General features: G+C 40.1%; 2 protein-coding genes across 2 annotated transcripts; both read right to left on the reverse strand.

Annotated features, from left to right (window-relative positions):
• Positions 1 to 6086: 6086 nt before the first annotated feature.
• Positions 6087 to 6326, reverse strand: MELLADRAFT_84518 (uncharacterized protein; the record flags this gene model as incomplete). Its single annotated transcript, XM_007418954.1, has 1 exon — positions 6087 to 6326. The coding sequence occupies one exon, from the start codon at positions 6324 to 6326 to the stop codon at positions 6087 to 6089; it is 240 nt and encodes a 79-aa protein (XP_007419016.1).
• A 3653-nt stretch (positions 6327 to 9979) lies between these two features.
• On the reverse strand, positions 9980 to 10819 carry MELLADRAFT_41186 (uncharacterized protein; the record flags this gene model as incomplete). The annotated part of the gene is made up of 1 exon (XM_007418953.1): positions 9980 to 10819. One exon carries the CDS (start codon positions 10817 to 10819, stop codon positions 9980 to 9982), a length of 840 nt encoding a protein of 279 aa, XP_007419015.1.
• Between the last annotated feature and the right edge of the window lie 3562 nt (positions 10820 to 14381).

A 14381-nucleotide genomic window follows, 5' to 3' on the forward strand; every position in this document is an offset into this window, starting at 1 on the left:
CTGGCCATACAAAGGTGACATCAACCGGCGGACCTGATCAATTGAAACGTGAGGTTAAGGCACATTGACGTTTGGGAATGATGTGATCAAAGAAGACATACATGTTGATGAGAAGGCATGCTTCGCCAAGTTACCCATCTGCGAGGTGGGAACACCAACATTGACTGGTACATCAGTAGGGATGTCTTCTTTTTCTTCTTCTTTGGCACCTTCTAAGTCCACGGCGGAAACAAAAGGCAGATCTCCTAGCTTGCAATTCTGGATTCTTATGACTAATCTTGTCTATGTTGGCTTTGATGATCTTCTGTTCATCAGAGGTAGCCTTGCGAGAGTAAACAAGCCCACTAGTCATCGGTTGAGCGCCTGCAATCAAAGTGAGCTCTCTTCCAAGGAGTTGTGCGCGACCATCGTCCTTGCGATTGTCATAAAACCATACCCCCTGAGCTCCATCAACGTGCCTGACCACCTTGCATCAATAGTGACAATAGCCCCAAAAACCCCGCGAGACAATGTGATACAAGACATTGTTGAAGGTGAGTGTTTCCGGCCACTCCATATCGCCCATGAAGCTATCGCGATCATCTTCTTTGAGACCAGCTGTATTTCCCAGGTGAAAGTAGATGTTCATAGGCGCCGAAGTGAAGTCCAATCGATTGCGCTCATAGAGTTGAGGCAGTTCGTTTGCACTGTCTGGGACGCCATTTGACACTTCATCCTCATCATCAGGATAATCTCGCCGGGCCGTAGCTTGCTGTTTGCAAGTGGCTCGGCAGTTTGGGCAGCACCGAGGGCTGGTTGAGTAAAGGCCTTCGGTGTGCCATTGGTAGAGGAGATCAATGATATCTGGGTATTGTAAGTTGGCCTCACGGAAAAGGTCCGAAGTGATGGAGACCGCAGTTTGAGTGATTGATTCACTAGGATGGTGATCAGGGTCCAGGGGACATTGATAGTCCCGAATGAATCATAAGCGAAGTGACATCCAATTGAAGTCGGCACAGTTTGTTTGTTGGCCAAAATTTAATCGAGGAACAAATCGGCCAAACGGAAAGTATCTGTCACAAAGGAAATGTTGGCAATTTTCTGGATCGCTGATTGCATTGACTTGAGGCCACAAGAGAGGACCGACTTGACATGAGTAGATTGATGCAGTTCGGCGGAAGCCCTCAAAGAAAAGTGTTGGATTAGTTTGGAGGCTATATCCTTGCCTTTACCATTGGATCCGTTCATCCACAATGGTGAAAATGTCGGATAAAAACTTTCGAGGAAAGTCGTCTCCCAGCATCGGTTCCATTTGCCCGGGTTGTTGCTGGCTGAGTAAGATTGATAGGAAGAATGAGGGTCTTGGTTCATGTTGAGAGAGGCTACAGGTCGCCCGGCCCTTTCAGGTCCAATGAGCGCAGCAGTTGTATCCGGAGGTTGTCCATTGTTGGCCTCCGGTTTGCGTCGCGTGCGTTCTTTGGACCATCCCAAGGTTTTGACCATGGAGGTCCAGTTACTGCCATATTTGACCAAAATGCCCCGAAGTAATTGATTGAAGTCCTTCTTCAAAGACTCGGTAAAAAGTAACAATTGGACAAAACCTTGTACAATTGTACAATGTCCCGAGCTACACACAGACACAAATGTATTAGCCAGGATTGTATTATAAGCGAGGTCAACGGAATTAATGACAAAGACAAACAAACTACTCACATCAGGATGTAATATTGTTGGTGCATAGATTCCTGACCGTTGGTGGTGTCGGGAATCTCGGCCATAAGGGGATCTTCATCCGGCAATGGAGGATCATCCAGCGGGAGGCACTCTTGACCACAGAAGAGCATACTGTGGATGTCTGATGCATTCCACCAATAAACCCAAGCCTTGCTTTTGGGAAATAGGCGCACCATTTGGTCAAATTTGTCTCGGAGAGATAACCCACCCGGCTTGTTGGGTTCAAGGAGGTCGAGGGCCAGGCGTTCAAATTCCAACTACCATTTCAGCCGAGGTATTAACATTGAGATCATCCAAGTTAAAGGAAAACCGTGTTCAGCGGCAAAACTCCCAAAACCCCCAATCCCTATTCCAATTTTTGAGTTTTACGCGTCCCAACCAATTGAATCCATGTTGACGTGTGCCACCCCAAATCATATATTTCCATCTTGATCTTGCGAATCCAACAACCAAATTGATCCAGAACCACCCTCCATCAATGTATCTCGGATTCCAACTGCTCATCTCCCAGGTATGTTTCCAGCGCTCTCCCATTTCTACATTCATACCTCCCCCCATCAATTACTTCCACCATCACTTTGTTTTCATTGGCCATCCTCACTGATCTGTTCACTCTCTTTTTGTTTATTCTTGATGACTGACTATTTTGTTTTGTCTCGGTTTATAGAAAGTACTTGAAGAACATCTTCGGGCAGATGATGGAGTACTTAAACCTCAAAATGAACCTGTTCCTTCTGCGAGCTTTCTTTCAATTACTCATGTTTATTTACAGATTGTTTCTGCTTCACAAACCGAATCACCTAAACTGGATGTGGGGCCTCGATGAGGCTCATTACAAAGCTCATTTCACCACACTTCTAGAGCAATTATCGAACACAAACCTCACCTACCACGAGCGTGATCTTTTGGTTCAACAGGTGGTTGACTTCTTGTTGGCCCAGAAGAAGGGTTTCGTCAGTGCCTACATGAAGGTCTTCAAAGAATACGATCCAGCGAAAGCTTTGAGTAAGTTAAAGGGCTGTCATGAGCACTATCAACAGTCTATTACTCGAGTCAAGAAGAACTGTAACATTGTGGATTCTGGTAGAATTGTAAGTCTTCTGATGTTCTCTTCTAGTACACGTCCCCTTCCCTTTGTTAGATACTACGAGCCCATTCAGAGGCGGGCGCCGCACAGCTCCTTCCCACGGGTTTTATTGAATGTTCAAACTGATCTCAGTTTCCCAAAAGCTGTGATAAATAGCCCCTCTAAAATTCAACCTTGAGTTTTTGAGTCTAACAAAAAATTACTTTGTGATTGTAGACTCATCAAAATCTAAGTCCCACAGTTGATAACTTGCTCCTCATACCTGAAGCACAAAACTTACAGGGTCAAAAGTTTCCTGCAAGAGTGTGGAGTTTTGATCAGTCAGGAGACACACAGTAGTATGTACTATGTGATCAGACCAAGCAAATCATTACATATTGCTCTCTCTCTGTGTTGCCCTCCTCCCTCCTGGTGATGGCTCTGATCAGCAGTTGACCGCAAGATCTCAAAATATTGTATGAGAGTCCAGAAAAATGGCTCAAAAATGCATATGATTTCCATTTCCAAGACCTAACATCAAAGGCATCAAAGATTCTGCAAAATCATTCAACACAGAAGTTAAAAACAAAATCTGATGTAATAGAAATATTGTCTACTCCACCTCTATACCAAAGTTCCTATTTTTCCATGGGATCTCTTACTCAAGCCTTGACCAATATTAATTTCAAACTTTCAGCACCTTCACCTCCTTTTAAGCTTAATCACAATTATTCCTTGCCCAAAATTGGAACCATTTTCAAGCTTCATTTGATGATCACTTGCTACTTGTTTTTCTTTTATAAGATTTCAATTTTATTAACAATCTTGGATTGAAATTTACACTTTACTAACCTTGTTTCCTCATTTCATTTGAATCCTCAACTTAGTCTTCAATGAAAAATATATATTTTCATCCTTTTTATGATGAAATGATGAAGCATTTCACTTAACAATTTTTTCATGTCATCTTTTCCATCACAATATTTTTGAGCTTGTACATCAACAAAATATCAAACTTGATTCACATCAATTGGATATTTTCTGCTTTGGGTCATGGTTTGATGAGAGAAATTACCAATGGGTGCTGCTGCTCTTGCTGCTTTTTATGAAGGTGTAGGTGCATGGCCAATTCTTAAACTTATAGAATTCATTGCTCCTTGATCAATAAGTCAAAGAGCAGATGGAAGTAAAATGCACTCAAATACCACTACACCAAATGACATCTTTACCCAGGGGTATAGAAAAGTAGTGTGGGCATAGAAAACTATGGGTAAAGTACTTTTCTATATCCATAGAGATAGTATCATCTATGCCTATACAAACCATTCTGTTCTATACCCACAGATGAAAATATTCACATGACCACAAGGACTGTACATATAAATCTAGACTCAAAGCCCTTCTTGAGTCTTGTCCCATGGGAAAGCATGGTCCATCAGTCATATTGTACATATGTAGAGAGTGTCTGTCAATTTGTGTAAGATTGTGCATACACTGCAAAGATAATGTATTTTTCCAAGGTGAAAAATGATTGCATTTGATGACCAAAATGATTGCTAATGCAGAATTAATGCAGAATAATGCAGAATTAATGCAGAATTAATGCAGAATTAATTGTTTTGTAGATTAAATGTAATCTTTTTTCACCTTGGAAAACTACATTATCTTCACAGAATACTGAACATGGTTGAAGATCTCTTGTATCAGCATAGAATTGTATTTTAGGTTAAAAATATCAAAAAACAGAAAATTGAGATTCTGTGCACCGTAACACTGCCTGTGGGTCCCAATACATACAGCTGAGTCAGCGCAAAGAAAATACTCAATTTCTCAATCTCAAATATTGTACATAGGTGTATCAAAAGCATTGTTTATTGGTATAGAAAAGTACCCTACCAATAGTTTTCTATGCCCACACTACTTTTCTATACCCCCGGGTAAAGATGTCATTTGTTGTAGTGTACTCTTATAGCCCCAAAACATTTTGAGACTGACTTGATTGGTAAACCTGCCAAGACTGATCAATATCTGAATTTGATTTCAAGTTCCAATAAATTTGATAACAAATCCAATTGACTTCTATCAACTTTGTCCAAGTTGAACCAATCAGATGAATATGTCTTATATTCATTTCTAATTCAAATTTGTCAATACACTTCCCATGTTGATTAGATTTATATAAATTGTTCAAAGTAATCAATATATTTCCAACTTTGATATAATTGACAAATTATCTTCACGAGTAAGACTGATATAAAGTACATCTAACCAACATCAAAGAATATCCTTTATTTTATATAAATTTGATCAGTTTGCCAAAATCTGGTTACTCTTGGATATTCATTCATACCTGAAGGCTTGTAGTTCAAATTAAGGATTGATAGAGATGTTTGAACTTCAATCTCCACATTTCTATCCTCCAATTCCAAAATTCCACACAATCTTTTGATTTTCTGATTTGAATCTGACTGATTTATTGGTCACCCTGAATGATTTCAGTAACTAAGAATTAATTCCAACATTCATCTGACCAAATTGATCCTATTTTCAAATTGATGGGATTTGGTTCACACTTAAATAAGTTGATGATAATCTTGGTCAGAAGGTTTTATTTGCTTCAAGTAAATTTGTAGGTTGATCAGATCTGAAAAAACTTGGAAATTGAATAGAAGTCAAATGATTTAGTTATTTAAAGGCTTGATGATCTATCTATTGAATTAAACACAAACCTATGTACATAATTTGATCCTCTATCAACTCTACCCCATTTAACTATGATTTCAATGCATTATTGTCCAGTGAAATTTAACCATTTGTATAATTTTATAAATGCAAGGATTTTGTAATACTTCCCATCTATCGCATCCCTTGTACTCCTAATCTTGATGATGATTTAAAGATCTTGAAAACAAGATTGATGTTTCGAGTCCAATGTTTAAACTAAAGGTGATATTGAATTGTTTTGACCTTCTTTGAATGAGGGATGATAGTTCTGATTCAAACACTTGCTTAAGTTGTCTGTGATTGTATTCAAAGTGAGTTCCAGATGATAGTTGATGATTGAAGTCACAGTTGAATTACATTGAAAGATTAGATGAATGAGCAAAATTGTTGATTTAGTGGTTGAATTAAAAATGGTACAAACTCATCTGGATGAGCTCACTAATTTGTGTCTTGATTCGATTCGATTTAGTTCAATTCGCTTTGCATCAATTTGATTTGCTTCAATTGTATTCAATCTGATTTGGTGTAATACAATTCACCTTCGTCCAATCCGATTGAATGCAAGACAATTAGACGGTGAACCTCATGATGATTCTGTCGGTTTAGTATGTATAAGGAATATCTTCAAGAGATTGGGTGCTTGAGTTGGTTCTGGTAATTTGTATGACCCTGTTACATAAATCATGGGCATTCGGGCTGAGAGGTAAGAAAGGTGTTTCACTGATAACGTGGGCTCTCCATTGCCATAAATATCCATCACAAAAACCGCTGATTTATCTTCGGTCATCTGATCGAGCCTGTTAAAATCATAACTGTTGATCATAGATGAATCAAGAGGACGAAGACAGACTGAGAACCATTGGGACAAAGTCAGATAAAGCACTCATCCTGATTGACCACATACCATACTGGATCCTGTTGACATGCGACCAGACTCAGTTATGATCCCTGATCACTGATAGATTTGAGATTGCTTTCTTTAAAAAGATTTGTACTTAAGTCGGTGGTTGAGATCATTCTGATAAGGTTGATAAAGAGCTACACAGAAAGCATTAGTAGTGAATTGAAACAATTCAAAGAAAAGTCAAAAAGAATGAACCTCTTCAAAATCGTCGAAATAGACCGATAAACTCAACTATTTCTCTCATTCACCCTATTCAAATACTCTTTAATAAAGACATCTGATGTATCAAAACAGTTTAATTTTCATCCGTTCAAGGTACTTTGTGTTGTAGGCAAGAGATATAATGTTGAATAAATCACGAGATCAAAGGTGAATGGAGTTTTTAGGTGATTCGGTTTGTGAAGCAGAAACAATCTGTAAATAAACATGAGTAATTGAAAGAAAGCTCGCAGAAGGAACAGGTTCATTTTGAGGTTTAAGTACTCCATCATCTGCCCAAAGATGTTCTTCAAGTAGTTTCTATAAACCGAGACAAAACAAAACAGTCAGTCATCAAGAATAAACAAAAAGAGAGTGAACAGATCAGTGAGGATGGCCAATGAAAACAAAGTGATGGTGGAAGTAATTGATGGGGGGAGGTATGAATGTAGAAATGGGAGAGCGCTGGAAACATACCTGAGAGATGAGCAGTTGGAATCCGAGATACATTGATGGAGGGTGGTTCTGGATCAATTTGGTTGTTGGATTCGCAAGATCAAGATGGAAATATATGATTTGGGGTGGCACACGTCAACATGGATTCAATTGGTTGGGACGCGTAAAACTCGAAAATTGGAATAGGGATTGGGGGTTTTGGGAGTTTTGCCGCTGAACACGGTTTTCCTTTAACTTGATCATGATATCAACGGTCAGTGATCAGAACCAAACGTAACAAATGAAAGGTAGAAAAGGGAAAATGAGGTGGCGTACCTGCCCCAGTGCATCAAATCCATGATGAGCCGGTCACCCCCACCGTGGCTTTCCTTTTTGGGCATGAGGCCCTTATTGATGAGCACCTTGCGTCGCAAATAACCGAGACGGCCGCCATTACCAAAAGCAGGATGGATATCCACGACAGGTGCAGTGACCGTCTGTCCTGCACCTGCTTGCCCGACCTGATGAGACGAGACGTGAGGGAGGCAAAGTTAGAACTTCTTCCGTAGTGACGAGTCAACTCGGGCACTTACCTTCAGGACCAACGGTCCCGCCTTTGGATTGCTAACCAATTGATCCGTGAGCACACGCATGGCAAGGGGATCACCCTTTTTCGAAGTTGGCCATACGTGTTTATGAGTACCTGAGTGTCTAAGTACACCCCAACCTGTATGTTTCTCAATGTTGATTCGACAGTTGGAGTCAGGGCATTGCGTCCATACGTGATTGCTATCACACTCAATGGCAGGGCATTTGGGATGACTGATGTGAGAAGAAGAAAAACTGTCAGCCCAAATGGAAAGAGACTGACGCCAGAAGGAAATGGAAAGAGACTGAGAGGGAATGAACAAGCTGAGACGTAATGAGAATGAAACAAAATAGGAAAGAAAGGATACGTACTCTTGAATCAGTTCCGCGGCTTTGCCATCAGCCGTTGGAGGTGGAGCCGCATATTCACAGAAATCATCCTTGCAATGTAAGACACCCAGACATTTGAACCAAATCGTTTTCCACGGGCCGTTCTTTGCCCCATGGGTCTTTTGAGTGTGGGGGTAAGCGATGTGGCCAAAGTTCGTGACTTGATCGGTAGGTTTGCAAACGAAAACCGTTTTGCCGTTGGGGTAAATAGGGTAGCCTTTGGCATTGCACGTAGACCCGTGATCAATGAACCTCTTGAGTGCTCCGGTCGCGGGTATAGGTATCTTGAACTTTTGCCGGTCTTGTTTGGGCGGTTGTGTTTTTTCTTTTGCTGTCCAGGAGATGAGTTGACAACTGAATCATTAACTAGCTTTATTGGGTTATCAGCGTCAAGGAGCATGTTGTAAACGTTGGCCGCCGTCATTTGAGAGGGATCAGGGGTACTGGCAGTATCAGGATGACTACTTCATTGTTCTTCGGACATGATGTCACAGTATAGTGTAAGCAAAATGGAAGGGTTGGATGAAAGGGCTTTGTGAGATTGAGTGATTGGATGGTTTGGGTAGACACGTAAGAATAGGATCAACAGGTAGACTTGGTAGAGTTGAACAACTTGGTAGACAAAATTCAGAACGGTCAACTCTCGTTCGTAGCTTTGAGACTCTGGGGAAGAGGAAGAGGGAGGTCGTATCAAAGAATATGAGCCAGGCGGTTGGAGAATTCCATTGGGGTGACAAGCTGGTGAACGCAGGAGGAAACAATCCATTGTGAGATGGATCTGAGATGTCAGCGCAAAATACAAGAGCTCTTCTCAGAATGGAAAAGGGAAAGGTTGACGGTGATGAGATTGCATCCAGACTATCGTGGCTTTTATCGGCTGGTTGGTTGGTGAGACCTTCGTTATATCGGACGTTACCTTCATAAGATTGGTAGAGTGGTGTTTGAGGTTGTTGGGTGACGATCAAAGGGCATATGCAGGGAGAGAAGGGCAAGACTTACACAGTTAGGCCGGTCGGATACTGCGCAGATGCTGTGCCAATGGGGTGCAAATATGTACTTTCGCGGTGATCCTATAAAAAAACGTCCCAGGGTCATACATCCAACTTTGAGTGTAAGGGACTTAGAGAGTAAAAATAGAATTTGGGGGCTACTACAGATTTTTGCCCCCTAGATTATTTGCCCTCGATATGATATGTAAAAGTTGAGGTGTAAAAATCAATGTTTGGCGCGGTGATTTACAAATAAACACTCATGGTTTCACACATGAGTTGTTTGCACTCGTGAAATCAGGCCTGATTAAGTGTAAAATTGTATTTCACCCTACTTACAGTAGATTTCTACACTCGTCCAAATTTACACTCATTATTGAGTGTAAATGGATGTGTGTAAAAATCTATTGACCCCTTGGGAATTCAGGAATAGACGAATTTTGTCGCTTTTCACTCAATACATGGTTCTATTCTGTCATGCTATTACTAACCCAACTGTCAAATTCATACTCTCTATATGAGCAAAACTGGGATCTAGTGGTTGTAAATTTACTCACTGGTACATAGAGGTTCAAATGAGGACCTCATCATGTTTTGAGAGTCTTTAGACCCAAAATATATACAACAGATAGAAAAGCTAGCGTAGTGATCAAATTGAACCTCGCTGCAATGGGACTCAAGTTGTTTATCAAATGCACGCGAATCATTGAAACTTTCTAAATTTAATGCAATGTCTATTTTGGGAGGATAATGATATGTCTCATAGGACACAGTTTGAGGGATCCCATGGGCTCAAGATGATACACGGTCAAGGATGCTACAAGAATTTTTTCATTCACAGCATATACTAAGGTCAAGTCATGTCAGTTCAAAAAAAAGTTTGTACTCTTAAGTTGGCTTAGAGAGTTGAGTCGTTGATTTGGGTCCTTTGTCAGTAATAAACGAATCACTTCGCAACAGTCATGAGAAAGGTCAGCGGAATAAAAAAAAACTTCTGAAGTTAAGATATTGTGCTCTAAACTGTCTTGACCGTAACCTATCAAAACAAACACAAAAAGTGAGATCAGTTAAATGAGACAACAGATCAAGAAGATTAAGAAGTGATGAGAAGTGAAAAATTTGAGACATACCTTCATGAAAAGGTTGTTGACCAGTGACTAATTCGTATAGAAGCACTCCAAGCGACCACCAATCAACATTCTTCGAGTAAGATTGTTTCAAGATGATTTCTGGAGCTCTGCTATAGGGAGTACCAACGTCACCGCGAGTAGATCCAGACGAATCAACCACCGTAGCTGTACCAAAGTCAGTTAGTTTGATTTGATCGTCGTTCATCAATAAAACATTGAGAGTTTTGACATCTCGATGGATTATTTGATTTTCGTGTAAATATTCAAGAGCTTCAGCAATCTGCAAGACAAAATGCTTCGCTTTGCTTTCAGAAAAGTTTCCTCTGAATAACATATGGCCTAGATCACCTTTGGGAGCAAGTTCTAGAACCAGGTGAATGTCTTCATCAGTTAGATAAAATCCAAAGAGCTGGATGATGTTTGGATGATCGACTGCGTCAAGCAAAGCAATTTCATTCATGATCATTAAAATATTACTTGTTCCTTCAGTGAACCTCTCCAACTTTTTGATCGCCCAAGAAGATCGATCACGTTTGTAGATTGCTTTGTGAACTGAGCCAAATCCACCTGATCCGATCTGTTTGAGAATTTCAAAGTCGTCAGGAGAGAGAGGTTCAGTGTTCTCATGAGGGCAATCTTCTAGAGAGAAATCAGAACGATCGTACTGGGGGGTTAGAGCCATTGGGGATTGAATGAAGCGTTTGTAGGATGAAAAAGGGGATCAGTTCGGTAGTAGGAGTTATTGATGTATCAGGATGATGGAGTGTGGTAAGAGTGAAAGAGTATTTTGCACACCGGCTTTCTCAAAGATGATTTATGTAATACAGATATCGCAGAAGCTGATGATCACGGCGGTCCGAGTAGTGAATATCCTTTGTTTACATACATATTCAAAAAGCTTAAAATTTAATCTGTATTTGAACGGCAGAAACCACCTGAGCATTTTTATAAAATGTTTTGTACTTTCTCAAAATGCTCAATAAACATAGCAATTGGCCTTCGAAGTGATGCCCAAAAAATTGCATTGTATTGTGTCCAAGTTGTTCTTTTAGAAAAAGTAAAGAAAATCAGTTAGAGATACATCATTGAGGAAGTCTTTATGATTTTAAAGTGTTTGTCAACCTACATAAATTCAAGAGTCCTTGCCGCAATTTCTGATGATGGATCAAATCCATTGATGTGTTGTTGTTCTCTCTATTTCCATTGCTCGTAGAGACACGAGCCAGAGTGAAATAATGATAAAAATCATAGAATATGTAGTTTATACCGTGAGCTGTCCAGTATATCTTTGGCCTCACTCTTGACTGCTCATACCCAGTTTGGACCTCATCATAAGAGCTCCCAATCAGGCATTAGACTTGCTTTAACGCTTGGTCATTGTGGTAAATCTCAGTAGATCATCTTATATGATCTGTCATACTCGACAACGTCTTCATTGATAGTGTGTTGGTAGCTCGTACAGATGTCCACACTGATTCCTATGAATCTTCACCATGATCGACATCTTGACATAAACATTAGAAGAGCAGCTTATATGTTATTATGATATCCCACGTCAAATTCTGAAGTCGTAATTCAAAAGGCTTCGGTCCATTCCTAGACCCAAGTCTCAACTCAGTGTGTTAAGATGACCCATACGTTCTCTGATAGCTTATGATTAAATGACCCTAGAACCTTAATCAGGCAAACCATTCTTGATATCGCGTTCAGTATATATTCAAGACCCATCTTCAATACAAAAAGCTCTGGAATTGTCATGAAGCTCGATTAAAATTTTTTTTGCATCTTTCACACTCAACATCAACACCATCGATAGACCGCTGGCTACTCTTACGATCATTCACTATCATTGGCATCTTGGAATCAACACCTCGCCGAGAGCCGCTCATATATCATGATGAAAAACCGAATGTCAAATTTCAGAGTATGTATGGGAAGATCTTGTGTGATTTGAGCATCCAAATTGAAATTGACATGTTCACCGAACATAAAACTTATATATGCTTTCTGGTCTGCTTGTTTAAAATGTACAAGCCAACACATTCACCTATTGAGAAAAAGCCAATATAGTTTGAATTGGATTCAGTGCGCTTATGCTAACAGATAAATTACTGTGGTCCAACCAACGTGAAAACAAATATTTATTTCTAAGAGTGAAGTCAAATTTTCTCTATATGATACAAATGAATTTCACATTGATGATTATAACACCGCTATCTTGCCTCCCAATTACCAAGATCATACTTATCAAGTAGCAAATCTCTCTGAACGATTAGGTCCGTCATTTTGATAAAAGTTGACGCATCCTCCTTTCTGATCTGGGTTTCTCAAACCCAATGTCTTTAGAAAGATCTCTTTGACCCCTACAGAGTATTTTTTCCGACATCTTGACATCCGACATCACAAGAACCGTTCGCATATCTTGATCGTCTAACCTGTCTAAGGACCAATCCCAGATTTCAGATACAACGTCCTCAACATGATCTTTAAAGATTTCAACCCATTTCGTAATGGATTGAAAAGTCAAGTGATAACTCAGAATTGTTCAATCATACCCCTCATTCAATGGTGGTGATCATCAACGTAACCAAAAGCGAAATATCTTGGATTGGTTCAAGTCTTTTACCTGTTCAATTCAGATGTGCGACAAATATGGTTGATCGCTCTAGGGATGTAGATCATCAACAGACATTCACGTCCTTTCATACAAACGATCAACCTCAACCTCTTTTCTGATGAAGAATTTGGTGCACAAAGAAGTTTGGGAGTGCGATTGTGTTCCTAGATATCTTTGATTTGATCATGATGGGTACATTCCAAAAATGAACAGATCCTGAATACAATAAGCTACAAAGCAACCTGAGAATCATCGGAAGCCTCACAGTTGTTCACCATACCATCTCACCAATGAAGAAGAAAACACTCGTTTCTCCATAACAATGCAAGGCTACGACGCGCGAACATAAACAAGGTCATTCAAAGCCTATGATAACAAAACTTCATGTCACTAAATCACGTCGCCAAGGTTCATCAAAAAATTTCAACACCTTTTTCAATTTCTCAGCTCAGTCGGTCCGACTAGTTCCAGTGACCTAGTTCATGTCTATAACTATCTATGAACGGACGGGCCGAAAGAGATCACAATTAACCAATAGATATATAAGCTTCAACTCACAATCTTACAACCTGCGTCAGAGTTTGGTATTACAAGCCGTGAAACAGTAGTCTTCAACACAACTGGCAATGATATGTACATGAACCAACCACGTTCTGGGAAGGTAGTGGGGTCCGAAGCGAACCAATGCCATACATCTCAGACGTAAAAAGAGGGCGCGGGTGAGAGAGGTGCTACCCTATGAGTGATCTTCCACGGTAAAGATCTGATCTCTACACACATTTTCTATCGAAGGCTTCTGGGAGTCGGACAAAGTGTATACTTCAAAAAAAATCCTTGAAAGCTAACTATATCAGAATGCTCAAGATCCTTTTTTCTCAGCTCAGCCTCGACTTAAAGATGATCCATAGACAAATCATCGTTTATTATGAAGGTGTATTTGATTATACGAATTCTTATTCTTCATCGACTTGGAACCGGATTTTTTCAATTCTTGAGTGCTTGAGAAAAGTCTCTTATGTACTTTGGCACAGGTCAATGTTCGATTGCAGATATTTACTCCCGGAGTGACTTGAAGTTGACGAGCTAGTCGAAAGCCTCATTTGTACACACATAGAGGACAGAAATTTTTAATCTATTCTTCATGCAAACCAAAGCCAATCTAAGGGTGAGTGCCTCGCACCCATGCACAAGGCGTGAAACGCAAAGCTCGTGCAAAAAACGCGCACCCGTGCGGCGGGATTTCGAAAACAGGCGCTCACAACTTGTTCACATAGTCACAAGTTCAATCCACCAGTAGGACAAGATGTGGTCTTCAGCATTATAAATCTGGTATTATCTGTAGATGACAATCGATAGGACGAAGAAAGATCTCCTTCAGAGCCTTCCTGTAAGTACCCAAGAACATTGGCCCTTTTCTATCGGGAACAAAATCAATTCAGCTGATAGTAGTTTTTGGTCTGAAACCTATCTTTGGTTCGAATGATGATAAAGATATGACGGTATGACTGTTCGGGATCGTTTTCGTGTTGAGCTTGCAAATGAAAGGGCAAATGAAAGGTGCGATAGAGATGAAGATCAGTGAAGCAAAAACGATGAAGGTATACTTGGTCAGACTTTGATGTACCTT

Source organism: Melampsora larici-populina (genome assembly GCF_000204055.1).
Source record: "Melampsora larici-populina 98AG31 unplaced genomic scaffold MELLAscaffold_115, whole genome shotgun sequence".
In the NCBI taxonomy this organism is placed as follows: Eukaryota; Fungi; Basidiomycota; class Pucciniomycetes; order Pucciniales; family Melampsoraceae; genus Melampsora; species Melampsora laricis-populina.